Here is a 27,308-nt window from a genome sequence, read left to right as displayed (position 1 = left end):
CATGTCTAAGTTAAAAAACCAATACACATTTTAGTTTTTGTTTCCTGCAATCAGAATATATTCATTCATTTTGGAAAAGCATAAAGAGAACGAGATTCTGCTTAGAGTTCTAACTCAGATTCTTCTTTTTGAGGAGACCCTGATACTGCAGTGTTAATGAGTTAGCAGTTACTTAAATTTATAGGTAATTGTTTTACTAACATTAAAGTTAATGCAATATATTTAACAACTAAATTTGGTACCTTAACCAAAGTAGTCATGCACCACATGACGCAGTTTGGGTCAATGATTGCATATATGCCAGTGTCCCACAAGACTGTAATACCGTATTTTTACCCTACCTTTTCTATGTTTAGATGTCTAGATATACAAATACTACTGTGTTACAGCTGCCTACAGTATTAGTACAGTAACATGCTGTTTAGGTTTGTAGTCTAAGAGCAATAAGCTATGTCATACAGTCTAAGTGTGTAGTAAGCTATACCATCTAGGTTTGTACAAGTACACTCTATGACATTTGCACAACAAAATCACCTAACAACACATTTCTCAGGCCATATCCCCATTGTTAGGGGACATATGACTGTACTTACATTTTTAATATGTTAAAAAATGATTGTCGTGTTCTTGGCTTGCTTTCTACATCTATTCTTAAAAAGAATGTAGGCTTATATTAAGAAAGAATTTTACATTCCACCATCTTTATTTCATATTCTATTTTGCTCACTTACTTATAAGTGTATTAAGAACAAGTCTTGATCATAACTTACCTTTACCTTCATCATATTACATTAAAATTAAATCACATAGAAAAAAGGTTTTTCATTAATTTTTCCAGCTGTATCCACAGTGATTTATTTTGTTATGTAATAAAAAAACACTTTGGTGTAGTTTTTTCAAAAATGGTAACCCTGAAATTAATGAAATTGATCACTAAAAGATTTCTAGGTTTTGCTTTTTTATAAAAATCAATATAGAATTTCACAGTGACGAGGTCCTAAATTCCTCTTACAACATGAAATTATATAAAAATAGAAGACGTAGACATCTTTAAATCTTTAATCCTTTGATTAAGCAGCAAGCATATCACTCTTCCAGGCCAAACACTGCTTAAACAAAAAAGAAAAATAATGACGTGCAAAATATTTACAAAATATGCAAAGCACACAATAAAGACATCTCACTATATACATGTGTCATAATACTAATGAAGCTAAGATTTTTCTACTGTGTGCTCCAATGTACGTAAATCAAATTACAGCACATCCCTCAGGTACAGCACCTTGGCCCATGTCTGGAACAGATTTTAAATGAATCACAGTCTACTGAATAGCAGGACAGATGCTGGTGCTGACCAAATGGACTGACATATCCCACATACTGTGTACTGAAGGTCCACTGACAAGAGACAAGACAAAAGCTGTAAAGGTATAGATGCACATATGCAAGACAATCTAAGTGCTTTAAAAAATGCTTTACATATTTTTTTAAGATATATCACTGTCCCCTGTGGCTTTTAAAGAAAAAATATGAATTATTTTAAATTAGTTAAATTTTATCTGGTCATAATCCAGGGGCAAGACCTATTTAAGATGATCTGCTGGGAAAGAACAGGACCCATCCTAGAAAAAGAGTGATTATGCCACAACTTAGGGTCTTTATGGAAAGAAGTGATCTAAACTTAATACTAATCAATTTAAATCTATAGCTCTTTAAGGCTACAGAGTCAATGATAGGGACTATTTTCCCAATATTTTTAGAATATATGACCTTTCAAAACATAAATTAGGGTCTTAAATGTTGACTAACTCATGCAGTATAAATGTGATAAGAATGTGAATGTGCAAACATTTAGCCTTATGTCCACTAGTGTAGCAATCTAAGTGATCTTTTTGCACAAATCATGATTCCAATATGAAATCATTGTATCAAAAATATTAGTTACACATTGCTGAAATATTATCACTTGTAAAATATTCTTTGTAAGTGCTTAATGATTATGTGTTGAATTAAGAAGACTTGAGATGTCTTTTTGTTTCTTTATAAAAGGGGGTCTTAGCATTTTTAGTTAATAGCACAATTGTGACAATATACCGATACATCTTTAGATAACAGAACAAATTCTTAAATTTATTTTATGAAATAATGTTGATGATTTAACTTTAAACCAATCCCACAAGTACAGATTGGCTGCAAGGAATACACAAATGTATCCAAATAGTACAACAGAATTATCAAGAAAATACCCTTCATATTAAATGCAGGCCATGTTATTATTTAAGGGCAATTTCAAGTTCAGAAACTAAACACAAAAAGAATACTGTAAATAAATGCTTTCATAATGACCATCTCTACCTAACTGACAAAATACACTTCTTTTCTAAAGTCCCCAAATGTAGGCAACTACTAGTTAAAAGCAGATAGCATTTAGAATCATAAAAAAAATCAAAAACTTAATTTTCAAGGAACTTAAGACATTATATTTCAACAAACTAAGTCCTCATTTGTATGTAAAATTATTATTCCAATCCTCTCATTTCTGACAGATGATGGGGTCAATGACCTTTAAACAAGGACTTTGCACTAGGACCCTAAACTGTATGTTAAAGGGTTAGTAGGTTCAGTACATTCTTCGTGGTTTCATATAATTGCTTTGCAATTGATTAAATTGCTTTCTTTTAAAGGAATATACTACAATTCCTTTAAGGAAAAAAAGCAACATTTTTGAAAAAAAGGGATATGTAGCTATAATTTCTTAAATATGCATAAAATGAACATATGTCAATATTGGAAATGCCAGCTATTTATTCTTGCACTCCTAACATAGGAAAATGTTTTTAAAAATTAAATTAAAGAAAGAAGCCAAACATCCTTAACTCAAGAAACTTAAGGAGTTTTCACAATTCCTAAGTCAATATTCCGGTACTAAGAGCCTTGACTATGAGGAGGCAGGAATATAAAGAACCTCAGTAAAATAAATACAGTAAAAACAAAACAAAAAAACTGGGTATATAGAATCCTTAAATCTTTTTTTTCCTCTTATGAAATCACATTGCTGAATGTATACTCTAAAAGGAGGCTAACTGGAGGCTTTTTGTTGTGTAACATTTTGTTTTGTGAACTGAACATTTTCTTAGACATTCACTTATGCTAGTCCACTGCCACAGAACTAGTTCGCAGCCTCGTTATCTAGGAAGGAGTATTCTTTCCTCTTCTGCAACAGTCAGATGAACACTGGTATAATGATAGGGCGAAAAGTTACTGCAGCTCTGTCCAGTTTAATTTTAGTGCAGTGAGGACTGTGAATCTGTCTGAATTCCGATAAGTGACGGTGGTTGTTGACCACCGACTGTGGACAACACTGGTCTTGGGTTTAGACGGGGTGGCATAGAATTAGCAGGGCGGATGAGAGGTGGTGGAGGCTGATTTAAAGTTGGCCGGGGCTGGATGAACCGAGCCTGCTGCTGGAGTGGAGGAGGCTGCCGGTGAAGAGCAGGGGCAGCAGGCAGCGTTGGCCGAAGAAGTGGTGGAGGCTGGTTCAGGGTGGCAATGGGGGCTGTTGGTGTTGGAGTGGATGAAGGGGCAGGAGGTGATGGACCCAGAGTCCGAGGAGCCTGTGGGGTCTGTGCCTAGAGGTGAGGAAACAAAAATACATGTATGAGATGTGGTAAGTCCTAACGAACTCAACACAATATAGTTTGGGCTGTCACAGGAAAAACAAAACAAATCAAAACAAAACAAAAGCATAACACCAGTGTTTATTGGAAGCACAAGCTTCTTTTATTTTAAACAAAACAAAACAAAAAAAACCAAAAACCAACGAGGCTACCAAACAGGCATCTTTATTTGTAAACAGCTTAACACTGGAAATAAAAATAAGACTATGAAAGAACAATACACTCTTCATTCTTCTAGGATCAGAACTTAGCATGTCATTATGACTTAAGAGTCACGAGAGATGCACCACTGGGTAAGTGTATTGTCAACCTTTCATGCTCATTTAGCTAGTCCTCTGACAAATTAACCTTACAGAACACCACACAAAATGGTGATTCCTCAACTCATATTAGCTCAAATTCCATACACAAACACACCTCCTCTTCTTCATCAGTGCTCTTCCCTGATGGCACATTAGAAGCACTTTTTGTCTCCTCCCCTAAAGTAGAAGCATCACCATTAGAAGCCTGGGTTCCTTGTTCTGCTTCCCACTCCTGCAATACCTCCTCTAAGTTAAACCGACGCCTGTAGTTTACAAAGAAGTTCTTCACTTGGCCAACAGTCTTGTTGCCAATTACATCTGCAATAGCTTGAAAATCTTTACCATATTTGCGGACACCTGGAAGGCAAAGTAAATAATACACCTGTGAAGGATCAATAAGGAGAGTTGTGTGTACTATACATCATGCACACACAAAAGATACCAGCAATGAAAATCCTTTCTGATAAACTCTGTTCATTTCTCAATTCTGAGATAGAGGCTAAGATATCAGGGTCACAGATGAAAACTATCAATTATGTCATTTCATTGAGTCAGCCACTTGCCTTCAACTGAACAATCAGAAACTTACCATTTTTTACATACTCAGTTATTTTCTCCAATCCTCTCTTGAACTCTCACATACAGTCCATTTATTGTAAAGCATTGAATTCTTTGTTCCATCCTCAATTCCACATTCATTTATTTCCCTAGTAGCCAGTCACCTAAATTTGAGCAACATCGTTTGTAAACAAAACTGGATGGGAATGAACCATCTCTCTTATCCCCTCAATGGACTGAGTGAGTAGCCTTAGGTTCCCCATTAAGAAAATCATAATTTTTGTCTTAATACTAACTTTAATGTGAATACTTGCCTATCCCACCAGGGTACCAACAAATATAAATGAGTAAGAGCTTAAACATAAAAAGCAGGAGTCATCACAAGCTGATGGATTTAAAAAAGGGAAGATGTTTTTTCAGAGTCAGTTGGATTTTAACTTATTTAATACTTCTAAAGACCATATGGATGAAAGATTATGGCATAAAGAATAAGGTAATTGTAGTGACTACTTGAAGAGCACTTGTACTCATCATCACTACCTTGAACTTAAGGACTGTATATTGTTATTTGCGAATCTAAATTTTCATTAAGGAAGCTTTATTATGATGGTTAAAAATTAATTTATGAAGTTGAGATTGCCAATCATATTACAGAATTTTAAATGCATACTAATTTGCTCTTAAGGGAATTCTAAAAGAAGTTCATGGACTCATTCTAGAAAGAGATGCACTTAGCTAAAAATATATAAGTTGTTGAAAATTTTGACTTTACATTTTGATAACTACTTTTTAAAATACCAGAAAACAATATCTCACTAATGAAACAGACAAGAAAGGAAATAAAAATAAGGGGCTTAAATAAACTTAACATGTGTATAATCACAGATGAGAAAATAATATATGGATATGTTATTAACATATCCAGAAGAAATGCTAGATATCTTCTTACTGATACCAATATGAAATACTCAATTACCTTAAAGTACCAGCACGATGTGATGTAATTCTACTTTTAAATTCTGCCCTTACTTTAAATTGAGAATTTGTATCTGGCTAAATTAAACTAGCTGGGCTTGCCTCTAGGGGGCGCTCCTTTATCTTAGAGCATCTTGGGTAGGAGATGTGACATTATTATCTGATAGCCATATGCCATCTTAATGTAGAGCTTTGGACTGGTAAACTATGCTCATCTGCTCTGTTCTCAAAGTAAAAGACACAGACAGGACAATAATGTAATAATGATAGACACTGCTTATAATGTTTTATCAACATACTCCATGAGTTGATTTCCAGTTTGAACTTCACAATTATGAATTCTAATGGTAACTAGATTTCACTGAGTTTGGTCCAAGGTTATTTCACAGTAGCAGTTATTATTATATATTCAAATACTTCTCTACTAGTTATACTTTAGAAAATAGAAACTCTTAAAAGACTGAGTTTCTGTGCCATTTCTAAATTCTAAATTTGAGATTGCTGCACTGAAGAATAACTACTAATTAGAAAGTAGATATAGTGTTCTATTAGTATACTAATTTTCATAAGGGATACTTAATTTATATTCTAGCAACGGCCAAACCTACTGAATGCATGAGTTTAGAAATGAAAGCCTTAATTAATTCTAGGTTTAGACTGAATTTCCAGCAGGAAGTCACATTAAGGCGAACTCTGATTCCAAGTTTGAAGATATTATAACCCTCAGAATACTATTTGTTTTGCAAAATATATTCCAAAACTGTAAGTCTTTTCTAAGTTTGATTCCATTACATAATATAACTAACCTTGCCTTTTGACTTTGCTCCTTTTGATCTTCTTAATATTCTCGGTTTTACTTTTTTGACTTCATCACTAATACTGTTACATTTGTAAAATTATAGACCCTAAGCTCAAAACTACTTTCATAAGAGCTTTAGTTTTTCTGGAGACTTTGAATGTCAAGAACGTCCCATGTCACCCAGGTATTTTTATTATTAATTCATGTATGCCAGTCTAAAATCTCAAGATTCAGACCATACTGCAAACTTCTGTAGTTTGGCTGAGGATTTCAATCAGTGTCCTGAGAACGTGTGCCCTTCAGCCTACAGGATGGTTGGACAGTGTCTGGCAACAGCTGGAGTTCCTTGGCAGTCTCCTCTGGACAAGAACAGATTCATCTGTTTGCCCCAGTGTGTTGTAACAAATTTCATAATTTTCTCTGTGTACCATGATGTGAAAAAGGTCGGGAAGTACTGTCCTATGGAATACAAATCAGTACCAGCATTGCTACAATGCTGAGTACATAGGAAGTGCTTAGGAAATATGATTTCTCTTCCCTGTAAAGCCTCATTCAGTTTTTCTTCCCCAAGTCACAAGAGGCATATAAGGTTGACTTTCACATCACTTTCATACTCCCAATGACATTGCCTAACAGCACTTTGGTTCGAAGATAGAATTCTTACGTTCTGTGCTATGTTCATCAACTAGGAAAACTGTAGTGAAGCACCAACTGACTTAATGGGGACTGCTCTTTCAGAAAAATCTCCGGTTAGCCTTTCAGGACAACTAGCAGGTAGAAATGAGCAGCAATTAACTTCAACAACTTGTGGCAAAAGAGCTACCTGAGTTTCAACCTATACTGGGGGGAGGGTAAAAGAAGGGGTAATCTATTATTTTTTTCAGTTTCTAATTAACAAGACAATTTGATTGCTTTCTCAGGAAGAGAATTAGATATGATGATTAAATCAATCTCCCTTCCCAAAGATGTAAAAGGTTTAGGTACATCTGAACAACAGTTTTTAAAGTCTTTCTTCTAGGGCCAGATGTCAGTTTTCAAAGGTTAGTGGCACAAACAATTAGAGAACTCTGAAATAGGCATATAATACATTTTTCAGGAATTGGAAAAAGTTGTTTTCAGTCAAATTTCCAAATTTCATTTGAGAGTTAAAATAAGACAACTTGGCTTCCTATGCTGACAAACGGTAACTTATTATCTTTAATATATACTTTAAAAGTTTTATTTGGGAATTAACATACAAATATAACTAATTAGGCTATTCTGTTATCATTATATTTTATGAAAGTTCACATTTTCCAATCATGAATCTGTATTATCCAACTCAAAACATCTATTTTTTTTTGTTTTTACATTTTTTGTTTCTAATTTTAATGTGCTAAAGATATTTTTATTAATAGTAGAGACTTTATCATAGCTATGATATGAATTATCAAAAATTCTGACCTAGTGAAGTCTCTCCACACAAATTTCTGAGCTTTTACTAGAAAATGGTAATTTCTGGAGCATTTGTATGGTGTTTCCCAACTCTGAAAATCAGAATTTTTTTTTTTTAGCTAGAAGAGATCGGATAGCTGCTTTTGGTATGTTTAAAAATTATTTTTAAAATTTTATTTTTGACTACAGAAAAATAAGGCAAGACATTAACAGTGGCAAGCTGCTTCTAGGTAGTGAAATTCCAGAGGATTTTTTTTTTTGCTTTTCTAACAAAATTTCTTAAAGTGAGCATGTACTTAGTAAACTGGGAAACATCAATTTTTATAAAAATCTATTTTTGAAATAATAGGAACCTAATAACTAGAAACTCCAGATACATGGTTCTTTTCAATCGTAAGGCACAAATTTTAAATCAAACCATTTGGACACATGTATCTCTCCCTACCTCTTGTAAATCTCTTCAAGAAATCAGTATTAAAGAAGGTAGGAAAGATATCAATAGCAGAACAGTGACCGATGTATGTATGGGTGGGCTACAAGTAAAAAATCATATATTATCTTTCTAATCTTCACCCTTTTCTCGGTCTTGCATTCCCATCTTCCACGTTGTAAGTTAAGTTTCATTACAAAAATGTTGGAAATTTTGAATCATTAATTCTTGAAGTGTTATCAGAGGGCTGACAGTTATACTTTGGACCATTCTTTTTTTTTTTTTTGAGTTTGGAGTCTCACTCTGTCGCCCAGACTGGAGTGCAGTGGCCGCTCCTAGCCACCGCAGCCTCGACCTGTTGGGCTCCAGTGATCCTTCCGCCTCAGCCTTCCAAGTAGCTGGAACTACAGGTGCGCACTACCACACCCGGCTAGTTTCTTTTTTTATTTATTGTAGAGATGAGGTCTCACCAAGTTGCCCAAGCGAGTCTCAAACCCATGGGCTCAGGCAATTCACTCACCTCAGCCTCCCAAGGCATGGGATTACAGGCTGAGCCACCGAGCCCGGCTGGACCTCCATTCTTACATATCTGTTATAGTAGAAAAATTTCTCTAAAGCAAAAGAGGGCTTTTCAGATAGAAAGATGAATCTTCTATGTTCACTTCCTTTTGATTCTTCACTTACTGGATTACCATCCTTATATATTTTTATCAACTGCCAAATCAACTTTTTCTCCTTTATGAACTCTCCTTTTTTTTTTTAAAGTATGAGATAAAATAAGGAAGAAGACAATTTCTAGATTTGCAACTTCATTTCTCTTAAAAAGAAGTGCATGTCTTATGAACTACAGAAAGAGAAGGTAACTTTTATTGTAAGCATAAGTTGTTTGAACAAAGTGTTGTCACTTTGTTTTATATGAGAAGGCAGGTAGTACTGAAAATTAAACTTAACATCTTGATAAAACTGGAAAATTGTTTATCCTAAAATAACAAAGATTTTAGTTGGGGAGTTTTGTTTTTTTTTTTTTAAAGCACTAAGAACTAGGAAACCAATATATTTGAGCAGCAACATAAAATTAAAATGGAAAATAATGTATACCATGCTTCCCTACACATTGTTTTGTACTATCATTTCAATGTATTGCTGCTTTTTGAAAACAGCTAATAACTGTTCCATTTTTGATGAAAAAAAGATACACCTAGAACCTACTTTCTTAATTTTTACTAACTAAGAAATGTTTATCAAATGAACATCAAGTCTGATTTTAGGATGATTTCCAAAAGCATTATAGGTTAAAAACCATTTATGTATATGATACAAGCTACAGAGATCATATTTTACCATAAGCAAAAAACTGTGAATATCATAACTGGGCTCACTGTTAATTAATGTTATAACAGAAAATTTGGATACTTAAGGTTAGAACAGATAACAGACTGTAGAAGTAACTCTTTTGGCAAATATTTTAAGAAGATTAAATTAGCTATATATGGGTTCTCACTCCGTCACCCAAGCTAGAAGTACAGTGGTATAATTATGATGATCAGAGCTCATGGCAGACTTGACCTCCTGGGCTCAGGTGATTCTTCTACTTAAGTATTCTGAATAGCTGGGATTACAGGCACATGTTACCATGCCCAGTTAATTTTTTTTTCTCATTTTTTTCTTTCTCTTTTTTTTTTTCTGAGTTGGAGTCTCACTCCATCACCCAAGCTGGAGTGCAGTGGCACACTCACGGCCACCCCAGCATCGACCTGCTGAGCTCTGGCGATCCTTCTGCCTCATCCTTCCAAGTAGCCGGGACTACAAGCGTGTGTTACCACACCTGGCTAATTTTTAAAATTTATTGTACAGATGAAGTCTCACCAAGTTGCCCGGGCTGGTCTCAAACCTGCGGGCTCAGGCAATCCACTCACCCTGGCCCCCCAAAGTGCTGGGATTACAGGCTGAGCCACCGAGCCTGGCCCATTTAAGTTTTTAATTTTTTTGGTAATGATGAAGTTTTGCTGTGTTCCCCAGGCTTGTCTCAAACTCCTGGGCTCAAGCAATTTGTCCATCTTGGCCTTCCAAAGTGTTGGGACTACAGGCATAAGCCACTGTGCCTGGCCTAAATTAGCAATATTAATGATATCTTGACTCTTGAAGAATGTTATTAAAGTTATAACAGAATTAGAATTAACAAAATAAATGATAGATTAGTAACAGACATTTCTATTTGATCTAAGCATGATTTCTTCTCCCCCTCCAATTTTAAGAAAGAAGGGAAATGTATTTAAATGGTTAACATTTAGTTAACAATGGTATGAGTAAACAGGGCAGGAAAGTAAGATGGGGAATATATATATATTCCTATATATAAGCCCTAGAAAAGGTATATGTTAATATGTTTGGTATATGTCCTATATATAAGCCCTAGGAAAGGTATATGTCTTAATATGTTTGATTTTGAAAGAGTTACAACAAAAAAGTTTATTTAAGAGTAAAGTTGTACCATACAGAGTGCCACATACTCCTTTTCCCTCTCCTCTTGATTCCAAAAATACATCATGGGTCATTGTTCTCTGGATGGTTATTTAAGAGCTAAGATGTCTGGGTACTTTTTTGGGGGGGAAGGGGGGTTAGAACTCTCTCTAGACTTTATTTTTATGGCAGTAAATTGTTTCAAATATTTTGGTTGATTTGCTTTACATTAAATAAAGTTCACGTATGTGCTTTTTTTAAGAAATGTTGCATGCATCGTATTCAGTGGAAAAGGTTTAGTTTTTGTCTTCTAAAAAATACTCCTGAAGAGCTTATCTTTACTACTGCATCTAAGTAATTTTTTAAATTGACAGATAATTATGGTTCATATTCATGGCATAGACTGTTGTTTTGATACATATAGTATATAGTGGTCAGAGCAGTGTAATTATCAGCATAACCATTATCTCAAACATTCATCATTTATTTGTGTTGGGAACATTCGATATCCTTCTTTTAGCTATTTAAAACTGTGTTAACAAACTATGATCATCCTACAGTGTTACAGAACATTGAAACTTATTCCTCCTATCTAGCCACAATTTGTGTATCTTTTAACAAATACAAAAACATATTTGAGGATATTGACATGGAAATTTTCTGTAATAAAAATTCCAGTGTTGAAACATTTCTAGGAAAAAAAAAGAGTAAAGTTGTAAGTTTCACTAGCGGCACTACAGTCAATCTTTCTTTCTCCGGATCACTGTAATAGTTTACTATGAGCAAGATAAAATAAAGCATTTTAACAAATGATTGTCAAATTAGAATATAGGTGTAAAACGTCTTGAATATAAAGTGCTATACAAATTAAAACATGTCAATATCAAAACGTTCTTTATTATTACTTCGTAAAACTGAAATGGTATTAGAATAATACACATAAAGATTTACCATAAAGATTTATCATAAAGATTAAAAAATAAAAAGAAGAAAAAACCAAAACAAGTGCCTGCTAAGATATGTACTTCTAGATAGCAAACTACCTATATTATTTTAAAATAGACACTGCAATTACGTACCTTAATTGCACTGAGACTCAGGTACAGGTGACATTATTATATGATTATACTGTTTATAAGACACTTCTGAGCATTATACAAATGCTTGGGCACATGAAACAAAATGGCACTTTTAAATTCTCTCTAAAATAACTATTTTGGGTACAAAACATACTTATATTGTTTTATTGTATGAAACAACAACCCCAGAATGAAAACAAAAGTTCCAAAGGGTAAAAGGAAATCAATACAGAGACATTAATACACTATTTAAAAAGTGCCTTCAAAATCCTAAAAACACATATAATTCCAGACAAACTGCTACATTTGCATTACTTATTTTTAAAGGGTTACTTTTAATTTTTCTTTTTTTTCTTTTTGAGTAAGGGTCTCTCACTCTGTTGCCCAGTCTGGAGTGCAGTGGCATGATCATGGCTTACCAAAGTCTCAAACTCCTGGGCTGGAGTGATCCTTCTGCTTCAGTCTCCTGAGTAATTAGGACTACTGGCACGCACTACCATGCCCGCCGGACTTTTTTGCAGAAACAAGGACTCGCTAAGTTGCCTAGGCTGATCTTCAATTCCTAGGTACAAGCGATCCTCCTACCTCAGCTTACTAAAGTGCTGGGATTACAGGTGTGAGTCACTGTGCCTGGCCAAAAGGGTTACTTTTTAAATGTGCATAGTATAATACTGAATATAACTCAGTATAGAGAAAAACTTTGGTTATATATATTCTAATCTTTAATTTTAATTATTTATAAGCTATGCCCACATATATAGCTCAAACTGTTTATTCAGATCTTACCACTGCTTTCCCTTAAATGCAGTTTTGCATTATATCCAACATAGCCAAAAGATTCAATGGATTCTGTCAAAGTGGTGCTGGGCCAAGCGTGGTGGCTCAAGCCTGTAATCCCAGCACTTTGGGAGGCTGAGGCGAAAGGACTGCCTAAACCCAGGGGCTTGAGACCAGCCTAAGGAACTTGGTGAGACCTCATCTCTACAATAAATCAAAAAATTAGCCAGGTGTGGTGGTGTGTGCCTGTAGTTCCAAGCTACTTGGAAGGCTGAGGTGGAAGGATGGACTGGGCCCAGCAGGTCTGCAGTGGCTATGAGCATGTCACTGCACTCCAGCCTGGGTGACAGAGTGAGACTCCAACTCAAGAAACAAACAAACAAACAAACAAATAAATAAAAGTCGTGCTGTAGAGCAATATCAAATCCTGAGTGCTGTTTAAACATTAGCTCAGATTTTTCTAGGAGATCCTCTTCAGAAAATCCTTTCACTGGAATCATTTCTTAGAGTATAGAGTTAATATACTAACCTTTAAGCAACTGAAAACTAGAAACCAGGGTTCAATTCTTACCAGGGTATGTACTACGATGGAGGGAAATATAGGCTTTACATGAATAAAGGCAATGCCTATTTAAAATGACTAAGCTAGAGCTGTAACCCATTGCTCTACATGAATATGAACAAGCCACTGAAAATGCTCACTAGTTTTTTAAAACAATAATTTAAATTGTCAAAGTCTAAAAATAGCTATTATTGAACATTATAAATTAACTAAATCTTGTTCTGACTCATTCAGAAACTTAGTTCTAAAATTACGAATGTGCTCAATGCACCTTGTCTCAGAATTGACTCTTTATGAAATGACTGTGTTATTTTGCATAGGACTAAGTGAAGGCTGACACCATCCTGCTGGCACCCTCCTGTGACATTTTCAAGTCATGCTGGCTAGCTAATTCTTACTCTCTTTAATCCAATCTGCAGAGTCATCTATCAGTCACTCTTTAATTACATTATTCTCATATCTGAATGATGCTTGGACAGCATTTTTGTATTAAGTATGTTATCTAACAAATATTTGGAAGTATTTTAAAGGGCATGCTTTGTATGTTTTATTGGGGCCCCAATCTCTCATGGCAGTTAACCAAAATCAAAGAGTTATTAGTATTCAACACAAAGAGGCTCAGCTAAGAGAAAACAAAATGTAGACCAAACTTTAAATTACACAATCAGTCCTATAGATAGTTTTACCTTTAAGAGAAAAAAAAATCCATAATACTGAATAAAAATATGTAATTTCTTTCTTTAAGTAATTCAAACATAAGAAAATCCAAGTTTATAATGCTTCCCATTTGCCCACTGGTATTCATAATACAGAAAGTCTTTTGCCATGTAATTCACAAAACATTCTTATAAGTAAGCATTTAAAATGCTGTATACATATTTTTTACATGTCTCAAGTCTATTTTTAAATATATATATTTGAAGTCAGGTTTCCAAGCATTCAGTGGTACATCTCTTAAGTAAGGTATGATATGATACACTGAAAGTTAAGCATATAGTTAATATTTTCAATACCTGACAGATTAAATAGAATGACACTATTTTCAAAGTTATCAGAGAAGCCAGAAACATATTATAATTGATGCTTTTAACTATGAGTTATCAACACATGATATAGTAAGAATTAACCCAACTGCAGGAATATCGAAGCAGAGGCACAGAAAGTCCACATGACTTTTTCATGCCAATTATCACCATAAAGTACTTAGTGCTGAGAATGCAGTATGTGCTTTTTAGGATCCAAAATGCACAGACTCAAGTATGGCACACCCACAAATACAACACAGAATTCCTGGTTACCAGGACTTTGTGGTGAACACAAGAGCCCTTTCTTGATCCATTTCTAAAAGAAGGGAAGAACTATGGTAGGCACCTTTCATAACAAATTAAATAATTAATAACAACAATAACTGCTTATCTTTAATATACCTTGCACTGCTAGAAGTTGCTCCTCTGTGGTCCAACGGGCATTAATTTTCTGATTTGACTACAAAATTAAAGAGAAGTTTCCTAATGAGGATATGAAGATAGACATTTTTCCAAAGTGCTTATTGTTTTTCAACTTTTCACCAAATCACAGACATGAGATTACTAAAATTCCAACGTAAATTCTCTTTTTAGAAGGATTAAAAATATATATTCTGAGTTACCTTTTACCAGCACAGAAAAATAATGAAATTGGGAAATGTAACAATTTGGGAGAATTGACAACATTTGCATTTATACACTAATCAGAGATATTAAAACCTGAAAAAATCCAGTAGAGTGGTCTCCAATTTTCCTGCTATAATATTTCTATCACACATCACAGATAGTAATTTTAGCTTCCTTTTAAACATTTAAAATACTTTATTTTCTTTAGAGAGGATCTATGACTCTCCAAAATTTCTTCCCTTCATATTTAGATCAAACCTTTTCTTAACTCTTCCTAAAACAGTAGTGTGAATTAGCTTAGGATTATAGATCAGACCTAAACCCTAGAATAGTTATTTCAATTTCTAAAGCAGAAAGTGACCCTCTGATAAGAATAGACTTTTTTGTCTTCCCAAGATCTTCCAATATTCTTCCCAATATTTTTGTTTAAAAAGATCCTAAATTTAGGATTTCTAGTATGGTAATATTATAACATCAAAAGCCTAATCAGTTTCATTAGCATGTACCCATTGAGTAGTAAATCAAGGATCCCTGACAGTAAATAGAGGACCAGAAATAAGTACACCAGCTTGCAGATGTTTGCAGAAGGAACTGCAAGATAAAGTAGCTTGGTGTAATACCTGGACATGCTGGGCAAAACAGTAAGAGGGCTTCCTTTGATAAAGGGTGTTTAGGTCTTACCTTACACATGCCATGGTCTTAGCAATAAGAATTTCTACAGTACACAGAGGTTCTAGATAACACCAATGTTCTCACCATAAGTGAAGAGGTATAAGTATTCATTTCATTTGAATGAAACAAAAATTCAAAGTTAAAAAAAACATTTTATTAGAAGAGAAAGGAAAAGTAGAAAAGAGCTTAGAGTAAAGGAAGGGAAAATCTAAAATAGAAATCCGCATATTTCAAATGAGGAGATTAAAAAAGGACAGCTAGGCAGGCCAGGTAGTGGACAGCAGGTAAGCCTCAAGGATGGGGTACTAGCAATGAGGAAAAGGAACAATAGTAAAAAAGAGAAAATATGAAAATAAAAAGGAGATAAAGGAAAAACTAGAAATTTAAACATATAATCCCCCAAAAGAAGGGTAACAAGAATGGAGAAGGAATTAATACTGAGTTTATATTAGGCAATCTGACGCTACCTTGCCTGTGAAAGATAGATGGATAAAAGAGGTCATTGATACCCAAGGATAATTGATACTGAAATCTATTTAAAACATGTCCAAATATTTCACAGTAAATGGTGAAATAATAAAGGGTTGATTGCAACTTAATCTGAAATACAAAACTAGAACTTAAATAGTTAAAAGATTTGGTTAATATACTTTATTTTTTTGGACCTATCTTTTCTGACTGTAAAATGGTATAACATACTTCAGCTTTGAAATTCAATAGGTCGTTTTTGTTTTGAAGGCCCTTCAATACTCAAGGGTCTCTCTTAATTCTTTGTTACCCAAATTACTCTTTTTTGAAGTGCTCGCCCATGAGTCATCATCTTTTTTTCTTCAATTGTTAATTCTGCTAGATACTCATTCTATCAACAATTTTCTATTATAGGTGACTTAAGTTGTTCTCTTGCAGTTTAACAGACTTCATAAAGTTTCTTGTTTTTTGCAAAGTTTCCAATTCCATTTTGATTTGGCTCTATTTGCATTGTATTAGCAAGAGAGTGACAGAGAACAATAATGATGTGATGAATAAGATGAATAACAGCTAATGTTAATTAGGAAGAGTTGGTTAGTAAAGTCTACTTTTATAAATGCTCAGTTCATTAGTGAATATATTCTCATTTGGCAACTCTTCTTCCCCAAGCATTTGTAAAGTTAATAAGCATTTGTATCTACTGAGGATATACAGTTTGCAATAACTGTGTTGCATTACTCTAAGGATTAAATATAACTAAATATGAGGATATATTTAAAATATATCTAGGAAGGCATCTAGCGCACTGATTGAACAAATAAAAGTTGAAGGGTAGTATAAATGAAAAGGGAACAAAAATTAAGAAATAACATCATTATGAAAATTTTCATCTAAACTTCAAAATGCTTATAAGAAAATCAGGAGATCAGGTGAACACAAATAACTTAAAAAAATAAAAGTTAAAGGTATGAAATATATCAGGGAATTTAAAGATGAGAGGAAAAAGTCACAATGATTTAAGTGGGGAAAAAGAAAAAAAAAGAGTTGGAAACTGAGACGGGCTTTAGAACAGGTAAAAATGACTCATGAGCAGGGAAAAGAAAGATTGGTGACAGGAAGAAGTGATAAACCTGGAAAGCTGGTAATATTTAACTAAACTAAAATACAGTAAGGGCTAGTTTTGGAAGAGTAGTAAAAATCAAGCTTAATAATTTCACAATAAATTTAATAAGGCAATAGTTGTATTTCTGAGGTGCAAGGGTGAAGGGTATGATTATAACTAGAAAAAGACTTTAAGCCTGGAAAGTTGGGGGAGGGGTAATGTTGTTAAGAAACAAGACAAGAAATGCTGACACGGGAGATGTGGGAATGTGAGGCTAAGATGAATTTAATTTGAGATACACTGAGAATGAGGCATTAGGAAGGGCATGCAGGTGGAGTTTAGGTTCCACTTGAGGCTGAAATAGATTCATTTATTTGAACGAATCTTTTTAAGAATTGGTAAAAAAAAATTTTTTGAGTCGTATTCTCACTCTGTTGTCCACGCTAGAGTGCAGTGGCATGCTCACAGCCTGTAGCCTCGACCTGCTAGGCTCAGGCAATCCTTCCACCTCATTCTTCCAAGTAGCTGGAACTACAGGCGTGTGCCACCATGGCAGGTTAATTTTTTGATTTATTGTAGAGACGAGGTTTCACCAAGTTGCCCAGGCTGGTCTCAAACCTGTGGGCTCAGGCAATCCTCCTGCCTCAGTCTCCCAGAGTGTTAGAATTATAGGTGCGAGCCACGCTGCCCAGCCAAAATTACTCTTGAAATGTCTTTTCAAAGGCAGTCAGAGATTGGCAGAGTCTCTCAATATATCCACATGGCCAGGTATCCTTCCAACGATGGAGGAGAGTGGGCCACTATTTTTTCAAGTAAAACTCAGATGAAGTTATTGGCTTAAATATAGGGCAGTGTTGTATTTATATATCTGGGTCTGTGTGTATATATATATATATATATATATATATATACACACATATATACTAGCATTTCCCAAGTTCAAAGAGATACTCCACAAGAGACGTGAAAGTTAAGACTGATTGAAGGAATAGTGGATTTCCAGTTCCCAGTTCATGATGGCTTACTCTGGGGCATACACTCAATAAGTGGAGTACAGGCAGAATTGCAGCATTACTGCATTTGCTAATATTACTCAGTCTCTCACTCTCATTTGGCTGAATGTCCATGGTTGAATTTGTGCCATCTACATGTACATATGATCTGACTTTTCTTTTTTCTTGAGTCAGGGTCTCACTGTCACCCAGGCTAGAGTACAGTGACACAATACACAGCTCACCGCAGCCTTGATTCCTGGACTCAAGCGATCCTCCCTCCTTAGCCTCCTAAGTAGCTGGGACTACAGGCATGTGCCACCATGCCTGGCTAATTAAAAAAATTTTTTTTGTGGAGACAAGGTCTCACTATGTTGCAGGCTGGTCTCCAATTCCTGGGCTCAAGCAATCCCTCTGTCTCGGTCTCCTAAAGTGCTAGGATTACAGGTGTAAGCCACCATGCCCAGCCTGAAAAGACTTTGATATAGTAAAATGGTGAGACTATATATCCAAAAGAAAGGCGAGAGAAATGAATTCTGAGTACAAAAACTCAGAAAGCCTTTATTTATGTATATAAGGGAAAATTATAGCTGAGAAGGGAACATAAAGAATTACAAAGGAAGAAAGAGGTGTGCTCATTCATATCAAGGGTTCAGAAAAAGGCAAGGGGAATTAGAAGTCAGAAGTTGTGGAATGTGGTCATCAGTGCCAATGTCAACCCTCAGGAAGCAGCTTCAGTGGAAACATGCAAAAGGGACAGCTGAAATTGTACGGGATTAAGTAGTCAATGTTTGACAATATGGAAGCAGTGAAAGAGGGAGACGATTTAAGAAAAAATAAGATAAAGAAATTTAATATACAGGATTCCTGTAAGGTACTGATTTTTATATTGTATTTTAAACTTAAACTTTGGTAGAGATTTGCTTAGTTTAAAGAAAGGGCAACTGGAATACATCTAGAAATCTGTGTAACAATCTATGATATCTTTATTATTATTATTTTTTTTTGAGTTGGAGCCTCACTCTGTCGCCCAGACTGGAGTGCAGTGGCCACTCCTGGCCACTGCAGCCTCGACCTGCTGGGCTCTGGCGATCCTTCTGCCTCAGCCTTCCAAGTAGCCGGAATTACAGGTATGCACTACCACACCCAGCTGATTTTTTGATTTATTGTAGAGATGAGGTCTCGCTGCCCAGGCGGGTCTCGAACCCGCGGGCTCAGGCAATCCACTCACCTCAGCCTCCCAAAGGCACGAGATTACAGGCTGAGCCAACGAGCCCAGCAGCAATCTATGATATCTTTAATAAATTCAGCATTTTACTGTATCCTTTCCCTACTAAATGAATTTGTCTTCACATCTTTCCCACTTTCATCATTGATAGATTCATACCATCTCTGAGTTGGAAGAGGTGGAAAAGGTCACCAAGTTGAACCTTGTACTCAATGCTGAAAATTCCATCCAACATCCATAATGAAAGGCTGTCATCTACTTTTGCAATGAAAACAACCACAGAGGGGAACTTTCTAGCCTCAAAAAACACTCCTTTTGCAATTGTAATTATTGTTCCTTCTTGGATTCAGTAAACTCCTTTCCCTCACCTATATATTCACCTCCAGCCAAAACAAATAAAAGCGTACTAAGACATGCCACTGACACACCCAATACTCTCATATACTTTCAAGGAAGCTAATTTCCTCTTTGCAATGTTCTTTGGATTTGCCACTTGCTTCCATTCCTACAACTAATACCCAGTCATACTACTGATACCTCTTTACCATACATCACTTGCATGCTTAATATTTTGGCAGCAATTGTTTCCCTGCCCTAATTTATCCTGCATAAATCTGGATAATTTTCCTAAAGTTAAACATTTTCTTTACATTCTTCCTACACTGAAGAAATTCTAGGGTCTTTCCATTTGACTTAATTTAAAAGGCAAACTTCTCTTTCTAGCTTTCAAAAGGATTTTTATATTCTGGCCTTTGTCTGCTGATCTCTGTCATAAAGATGCCCTACTCAACTCTGCTAACATCTCTCATACACTATGTTCGTTCCTTCTGTACATCCAAATTTGTATTCCTAATCAGACAATATGCTTCTGGAGAAAAGACTGTTTTATACTTCCATTTAATTCTCAGTAGCAATTAGCACAATAATGAGCATATAATAAGTGCTCCAGGGAATACCTACTGACTGGCTTTTAGAAGTGCCTTTAATTTTCCCCACTGGATTTATATTTTTGAATGTACTATTCAACAGCAAACCACTGCTCATATTGTTCCCTCTGCCTGGAATGACCTCCGCTGTCCTTTCTGCATGTGGAAAAATATCTCTTATCCTTCAAACCACAGCTGAAGTACCCTCCCTTTCAAGAAGTATTCTTTGATTATCCTAGCCAGAAAGAATAATGTCCACCTGTCTTCCTGTACACTTTGCTTATAAATCTATCATATAACTTTCATCAATTTGTCTTTTAACATCTAGACTGTAAGTTCTTGTTTTAAAAGCAGGTGAAAAAAATCACCTCATCTTGCCCTCATCTTTATGTGTTCCTCCTTTCCATACACACGTCTCACGGTTCTCACATGAAATAGGTGATCAATAAATACTTGTGAAAGAATGGACTTCCTACACCAAATTTTTCCCTAAATGAAAATAATACAACCAAATTAGTAAGTAAAGTACTTTAGTAACATTTTACTTTCAGTGGAGTTACCTATTGCTACTGCAAAGGTTATTAACAATCTTTTATTAGACATAGTTTAACCTAAAGGTAAAGGGATAGATCATATAATTTTTCAAAGTCTTTATTGTCATTGTTAATCTAGCATTTTCAAATATATCTATTCAAGTTGCCCTCCCCTCAAAAGCAATAGAAATAATGTGATAAATATATCCCAGAACTGTCTAGATTATAAAACATAAATACCTTTTTCAAGTCATGTAAGTTCAATAGTGACCCCAAAGTAATAGCCAAACTTCAATGTATGAATGGTAAAATGTTAAGATTTTGGTTATTTTACTTTAGTCATTATTTCCATAATAAATCAAAAAATAATAAATGTTTGATAACTTCTAACTCAATAACTGCAATAAAATGTGGGAATCTAATATACAATTTTGCTGTTATATATATAAAAACTTCCAAAAGTAAGAGGCAGCATGATATATACCAATCTAAAACTCTAATCAGGACTCTAAAAAATATGAGATATAGCCAGTGTTCCATTATTTACTAGTTCTATATCCTTGAGCAAGTCAATTACCTCTCTGAGCCCCAGTTTTCTCATATAAAATAACAGTATCTGATTCACCTACTTGTACAGATTCATATAAACAGCAAATGAAGTGTATAATGCAGTTATAAAATGCTAGTGTACTTTCACATCTTTCTGTATATAATGTTAATGAGTGAGACTGTTCTGTAATTTTATGAAAAGCCTGATATTAGAATTCTCCTTTTCTTGAAAATTTGGTAGACTTTTCTATAAAATTGTTTGGGCCTAATGTTTTCTTATGAGAGAAAAATGTTAATTATTCCTTCATTTTATTGCATGATTATAAATTCTATTCAGTTTTTCTTTCTTAAGTCAATTTTGGCAAGACATACTTTCCTAGGAATTTCTATATTTTGTTTAAGTTTTCAAATTTATTAGTATAAAGTCCTTCCTGCTGTTCCCATAATGCTTTTCCAATATCAGCTATTATATATTTTATTTAATTTTTAGATTTGAAATTATGGGCATTTAACTTTTTTTGCTTTTTGATGCATAAATAAATCCAAAAGTAGAATAATTTTACTATAAATAATGTCTGTTGGAATAATATAACAAAATAAAGTAGTATTTTTTGTATTACACTATCCTTAAATAAATGTTACTAGATGTTTGTCAGTTTACCTGTGGGTAGGAATGTGATATCTTTCTATGTATTTCTTATTCTTTTCTACAACCTAACCTTCTTTAGAGAGATTATTAAAAATAAACAAACAAGAACAACTTTCTTTATAACAAGTCTTCTGAAATACACTAATAATGACTAACATGGCATATGGTGCCTATTTCTGAAGTCCCACTCTTCTCCCAGTCCCTCACACATATTTCATCTGCAGATATTTCAATCAGCCTGTGATTTGAGGGGTGGGGGGTAGTTCCATTAAGACCAAATAAGATTATTTGATGATCACATACACAGAAAGGCAAATCCAGGAAATGAAGCATAATATAGGTATCTTAAGAGAGAAAAGAGAAAAGATTACAGAAGCTTCTGGAAAAAAGACTTGATTCAACCTTAAGGACAATTAAGTACTCTTATAATTACCACAAATATCAAATCAAAAATGGCTTTAGGTTTCAGATGAAACAGAAGTGTGAATTAATAAAATGGTCAATCTATACCTTGTTCTTAGATTTTATGTTTTCAGAGATAAAAGTACAAAAATCTAAGTTTACATATTCCTAACTGGAAATCTGAGCCAAGGACAAACAGCTTAAATTAAAGTAAAAGCTTCTTAAACTACTCTTGATATTTTTCTTGCTATGTTACCAATTCACACAGGCAGGGAAGGGCTCCGACTTTGAGCAAACAAAATGCACTGGCTTGTTTATCAATGAGTTTCTAGTTTCACATACACTGTGCCTATTCTATAGCTATTTTCCCTAATTACTTTGCTTGATATGAAATACTAAGGGCAGGAAAGCAATAATTTAACTTAAATACAAAACTATTAGCCAAACCTCAAAAGATCAACTAAATAAAAAAATAGAGACATAACAAATTATTCATATTATCAAACCTTCAAAGTAATAACCACACACATGACCAAAATGGTACTTCAACACTGGATAACTCAAAGAACAAGTTTTTCAGTATACTTAATCCCATGTAGCCTTCAATAGCATACCTCAGGAGGTTTGAATTCTTCTATTCCACCTTCCATTTTCTGTTTAAGTGCACTGTTTACTTGCTTAGCATTCTGAACCTTCAACAAAACAACCCAAAATGTGAATCGAACAGTGTACTTAGGTAAATTTTCAAGTACTCAATAAATGAAAAGAATATATTCCAAAATCCTCTTAAATGTTATTTTGGAGAATGGACATACTTATCACACTTAGGGTGTGATATACCACTCATTCAACTAATTCACACATCAACTATTATACACATCCAGAACACTAGCAAACTTTAAATATCTTTAACTATCATAAATCATGGTCTGAATATTTTTTAGCAATGTCTATTATAACCAAAGACAACTGGCGTACATGGGGATTAAATTCCGTCACTATCTCTCACTACCATAATATTTTAATCAAATAACAAATTATTTCAATAAGAATAATAGTGATGATGGTAGCTAATATTTATTAGGAATTATTATGTATAAAACATCATTCTCAGTGCTTTATACATAATGAATCACTTACTTCTTACAACTACCCTGTGAGGTTAAGTACAATCAGTTCTGCTATAACATGACAAATGCATTCTTAAAAGTCACTGTACTATGCAAAATCCGTAATAAAAACTACAGGGTTTGTGGGGAAAAGGAGGCTGGGACATAATATTCAAAAACTTCACCAATGACACATAAGAAAAAAACAAGAACTTAACAAAAATGGGAACACAGTTTTACACTCTCTAAATGGTTAAAAAAAAAATCCATAAATACTACAACAAAGATGGTACTTTACCTTGAAAAAAGACCTGAAGATTGATTGTGGAAGTGGGCATCAAAATGGCTGCAGCTTGTGAATTATTATGAAGTGGTAGAAGGAGGGTTATTTGAAATCAGAAGACAAGTATTAACAACAGAGATGCATGGTTCATAATACACAGAGAACTGAGATAACGGGTGCATGTTTGAAGTGTGTGTGTGTGCACATGCACGCAGTTCAGTTGGGTGCAGTTTTTTTTCGTAACACATTAAAATATTTATGTATATCCTCACAGTTTTAAATGTATATTAAAACTATACCAGGACTACACCAGGGCAATTGTTTCAGTACTCCTCAGGCTCCTGGGAACTTTAAATGACCCAAGGAACTCTTGTGAATATCCTATTTTCAAAATTCTCACCAAGGACAGCCTTAAGTCACCGTTGTGCTCCCATATGGTGTTTAGCTAGCAGCAGTGTATGCTTCAGGCATCTGTCCTCCACCAGGCTCAGGTTGGTTGTTGTCCCCTTGGCCCAGAGTCCCGGCATGGGAGGCCACGCAGCCAGGGACACCCACCATCCTGGGGACCCTGGGTGCAGTTTTTTACTAACAAAAATCATACATAAGCAAACACAAATTTCACATTATGTTCAAATTTTTCCTAGCATATTAACTGTATTAAAACAAATTCACATTTTCAAAAAAGTTATAGCAGAACTGACTCTACTTCTATTAAAACCATTTTACAGATGAAGAATATATAAGGCACAGAGAAGTTAAACTTTATCAAAGTCACAAGTGTAAGAGATACAAAGTGAATTTAAACTATACCAAATTTTTAACTACTATTCTATTAGCGATACTGTTAGTCCCCAATAAGGGTTAGGATTGTTTGCTTCCCCCCGCCCCGTGTTTGTTTTTTTTTCCAGTATGGACAAACAGGTATTTATAAAGTGATCTGTAAATTTCTTTTCACCAGAGATCTTCTAACCATAGTTAAAATGCAAAAAATCTAGGATGGTTCTAGGGCAGTTAGTTGGCCATGCTAGACAGACATACAAAGATAAAACGTAAAGTCACAATCCTTAAGGATTTCAGAGACTAGTGGGGAGATGAGCAAATATCAAGTATTGATTAAATGCCAAAACACTAACATAGACTTGGAGAGAGAAAGAGAAAACTAGAGAGTAAATGTGCTTATATGTGTGTTGGTGGATGAGTGATGGGGAAGATTCGTGAAAGTGTTCCAAAGGAGATGACAACTAAACTGAGTTTCAAAGAATTAAGCGGGCAGACCAGGTTGGGAGAAGGGAATGCATTCCAGGCAGAATAGCATTTAGGAAGAACAGAAAGGCCCAAAGGCAAGGGCAAGAAGTTAGGCTGGAGCCAGACCAAAGAATTTGAATTTTGCCTAAAGACTGAAAGAAACCTGAAGGATTTTTAAGCAAGAGAACAGCATGACCTTACAGGCTGTTTTGAAAGATAATTCTTATAGTAATAAGAAAAAGGGAATGGGTTGAAGAGGATGGAAATTAATCCAACAATTCAAGTGAGAAATATTATATAATTAAGAAAACCTTCACTGAAATTGTAGGAATGAAGGAAACAATGGTGGCAGTACACAGACATGGACTAAAGAAGTAACTTGGAAACAAAATTAAGGCCTTTTTGCAAAACATTTGATTATAGGGGGAATGCAGGTCACTGGCTTGAGTAACTGAGTATATGTGGCACTACTCACTGAGACAGAGAATGCAAAAAGAAAACAGATAAGTAGAGTGGGTGTGGAAGGATTCAGTCTGGACATTTTATATGAGATGTGTATGGGACAAAAAAGTAGCAATGGCTAACAGAATTTGTAGACCAATTACTGCAAACCTGTATTATGTTACACATCAAATGAAAAACCAAGGCAGGAGTTTAAAACTTAAAGTTCCCTTTAAATAATAAATAAAAATAGTCCATAAATGTAGTAGTAGTATTGAGAATGAAATACAAATAAGGGTGACTGAGTACCTTTAATCCCTTCATTTTTTTTAGTGCTTTTAAAGTGTTATAGGAAAAGTGTTTTAGAAATTTTCTAAAGAGGAGTGTTGTGGTATAAAAGATGAAAATCTTGCCTTCATGATTTGTCTAAAGGTTAAGCATTTAATCAAATATACATTATAAATACTCAAGAGAAGTCAGTGCCACATAAGTCAAGGGAAAGGAATTCCAAAAAAGAAACAGCTGATGGTGTCAAACATTACTAAGTAGTCAAAGGAGATAAAAACCAAGAAGGTATTAATTAGCCTTGGCAACTTGTTCATAAATGATCTAGCTTTTTTGGTGGTAGACTGGAATGACATATAGGGCAGAAACTAGACTGGAAAGGTTCCAAGAATAAGTAGTAATAAGAAAGCAAAGGACGCTAATGTGGTTTATGTTTATTAAGGAAGTTTGCTAGGGAGGGAAAGAAAAATAGAAAAGCAGTTTGGGTGAATAACCAGGACCGAGAGAGAGAGACATCTGAACATATTTTACATAGAGAATCTTGATCCCGTAGTATACTGTTGCAAGGCTTTTACATTTTGTAAGAAGTGCTAGACAGTAGTCCCTTCCTTATCCGCAGGGAATACAGTGCAAGACCCCCTGTGGATGCCTGAAACTGGACAGTGGTGAATCATAATATATGCAGGTTGAGTATTCCCTTTATCCAAATACCTGGGACCAGAAGCATTTTTAATCTAGGGGGATTGTAGAATATTGCAAAATACCTACCAGTTGAGTATCCCCCATTCGAAAACCTGAAACCCAAAATCTCCAGTAACCAGTTCCTTTGAGTGTCATCTTGGCACTCAAAATTTCAAATTTTAGAACATTTCAGATTTTCAGGTTAGGAATGCTCAACCTATACTGTGTGTTTCTATACATACATACATACATATGATACAGCTTAATTTATAAATTAGGCACAATAAGAGGTTAACAATAATAATAAAATAGAACAATTATAAATAAGCTATAATAAAAGTTTTGTGAATGTGTTCTTTCTCTCTCAAAACATCTTATTGTACTCTACTAAAGGTGACTGAAACCATGGAAAGTGAAACCATGGATAAAGGGGGACTACCGTAATATTAAGTCTAAGTAGACAATGATAAGCTAAGGATGCATATTGCAATTCCTAAAGCAACTACAAAAAAAAGAAAAAATGCAGAGATACAGCTGAAAAATGTAAATATGACGATTTCCTTAAAGTCCTTCAGTGGTTTTCTAACTCAGGATGAATTTCAAATTTCTTAAAATGAGTTTCTTATAAATCCCTGACTACCTCTACTATGACCTGCTAAAAGCATGTAGAAACTAATGAAGAGTTTTAAGATGAATGACCCTGATCAGACCAATGATTTAAAAAGATAATACTGGCAGCAATGTGTAGCCTGGAGCTAAAGAGAAGCGACCAGAAATAATCAACAAGACACTTACTGTCAGGCAAGGGGTGCTAAGAGCCTGAACAAGGGTAGGAGGGATAAAAATGAGGAAATTGATTTAAATAAAATTTCAGAGATAAAACTCATATAACTTAGTTACCACTTGGGTTTATTTGGGGAGGGATAATGGTAAGAGAAGAATCAAAGACAATTCTGATGTTTCAACAGACAGGGAACAGAGAAAAAACTCTTTTGGGGAAAGATCTAGCAGGCAGCAGGAACTATAGCTACGGAGCTT

At 34.6% G+C, this 27,308-nt stretch overlaps 1 protein-coding gene across 7 annotated transcripts in view; it reads right to left on the bottom strand.

The window, feature by feature from the left end:
• Positions 1-697: 697 nt before the first annotated feature.
• Positions 698-27,308, bottom strand: part of RCOR3 (REST corepressor 3) — a 51,474-nt gene continuing 24,863 nt past the window's right edge. For 4 of the 7 annotated variants that reach the window (XM_008057871.2, XM_021712242.1, XM_021712243.1 and 1 more), the window contains 4 exons: positions 22,841-22,918; positions 14,481-14,538; positions 4,095-4,336; positions 823-3,629 (listed from right to left, as the gene is read on the bottom strand). In XM_008057871.2, the coding sequence (XP_008056062.1) occupies positions 3,285-3,629; positions 4,095-4,336; positions 14,481-14,538; positions 22,841-22,918 (723 nt within the window). In that variant the 3' untranslated portion in view covers positions 823-3,284. Of the gene's footprint in view, positions 3,630-4,094; positions 4,337-14,480; positions 14,539-22,840; positions 22,919-27,308 lie in introns of all 7 variants that reach the window. The other 3 variants (XM_021712247.1, XM_021712246.1, XM_021712245.1) reach the window with 3 other exon arrangements.

The sequence above is a fragment of the Carlito syrichta genome, unplaced genomic scaffold, assembly GCF_000164805.1.
Source record: "Carlito syrichta isolate Samal-C Ts95f unplaced genomic scaffold, Tarsius_syrichta-2.0.1 Scaffold303148, whole genome shotgun sequence".
Lineage (NCBI taxonomy): Eukaryota > Metazoa > Chordata > Mammalia > Primates > Tarsiidae > Carlito > Carlito syrichta.
This window is presented reverse-complemented; position numbering and strand designations above follow the sequence as displayed.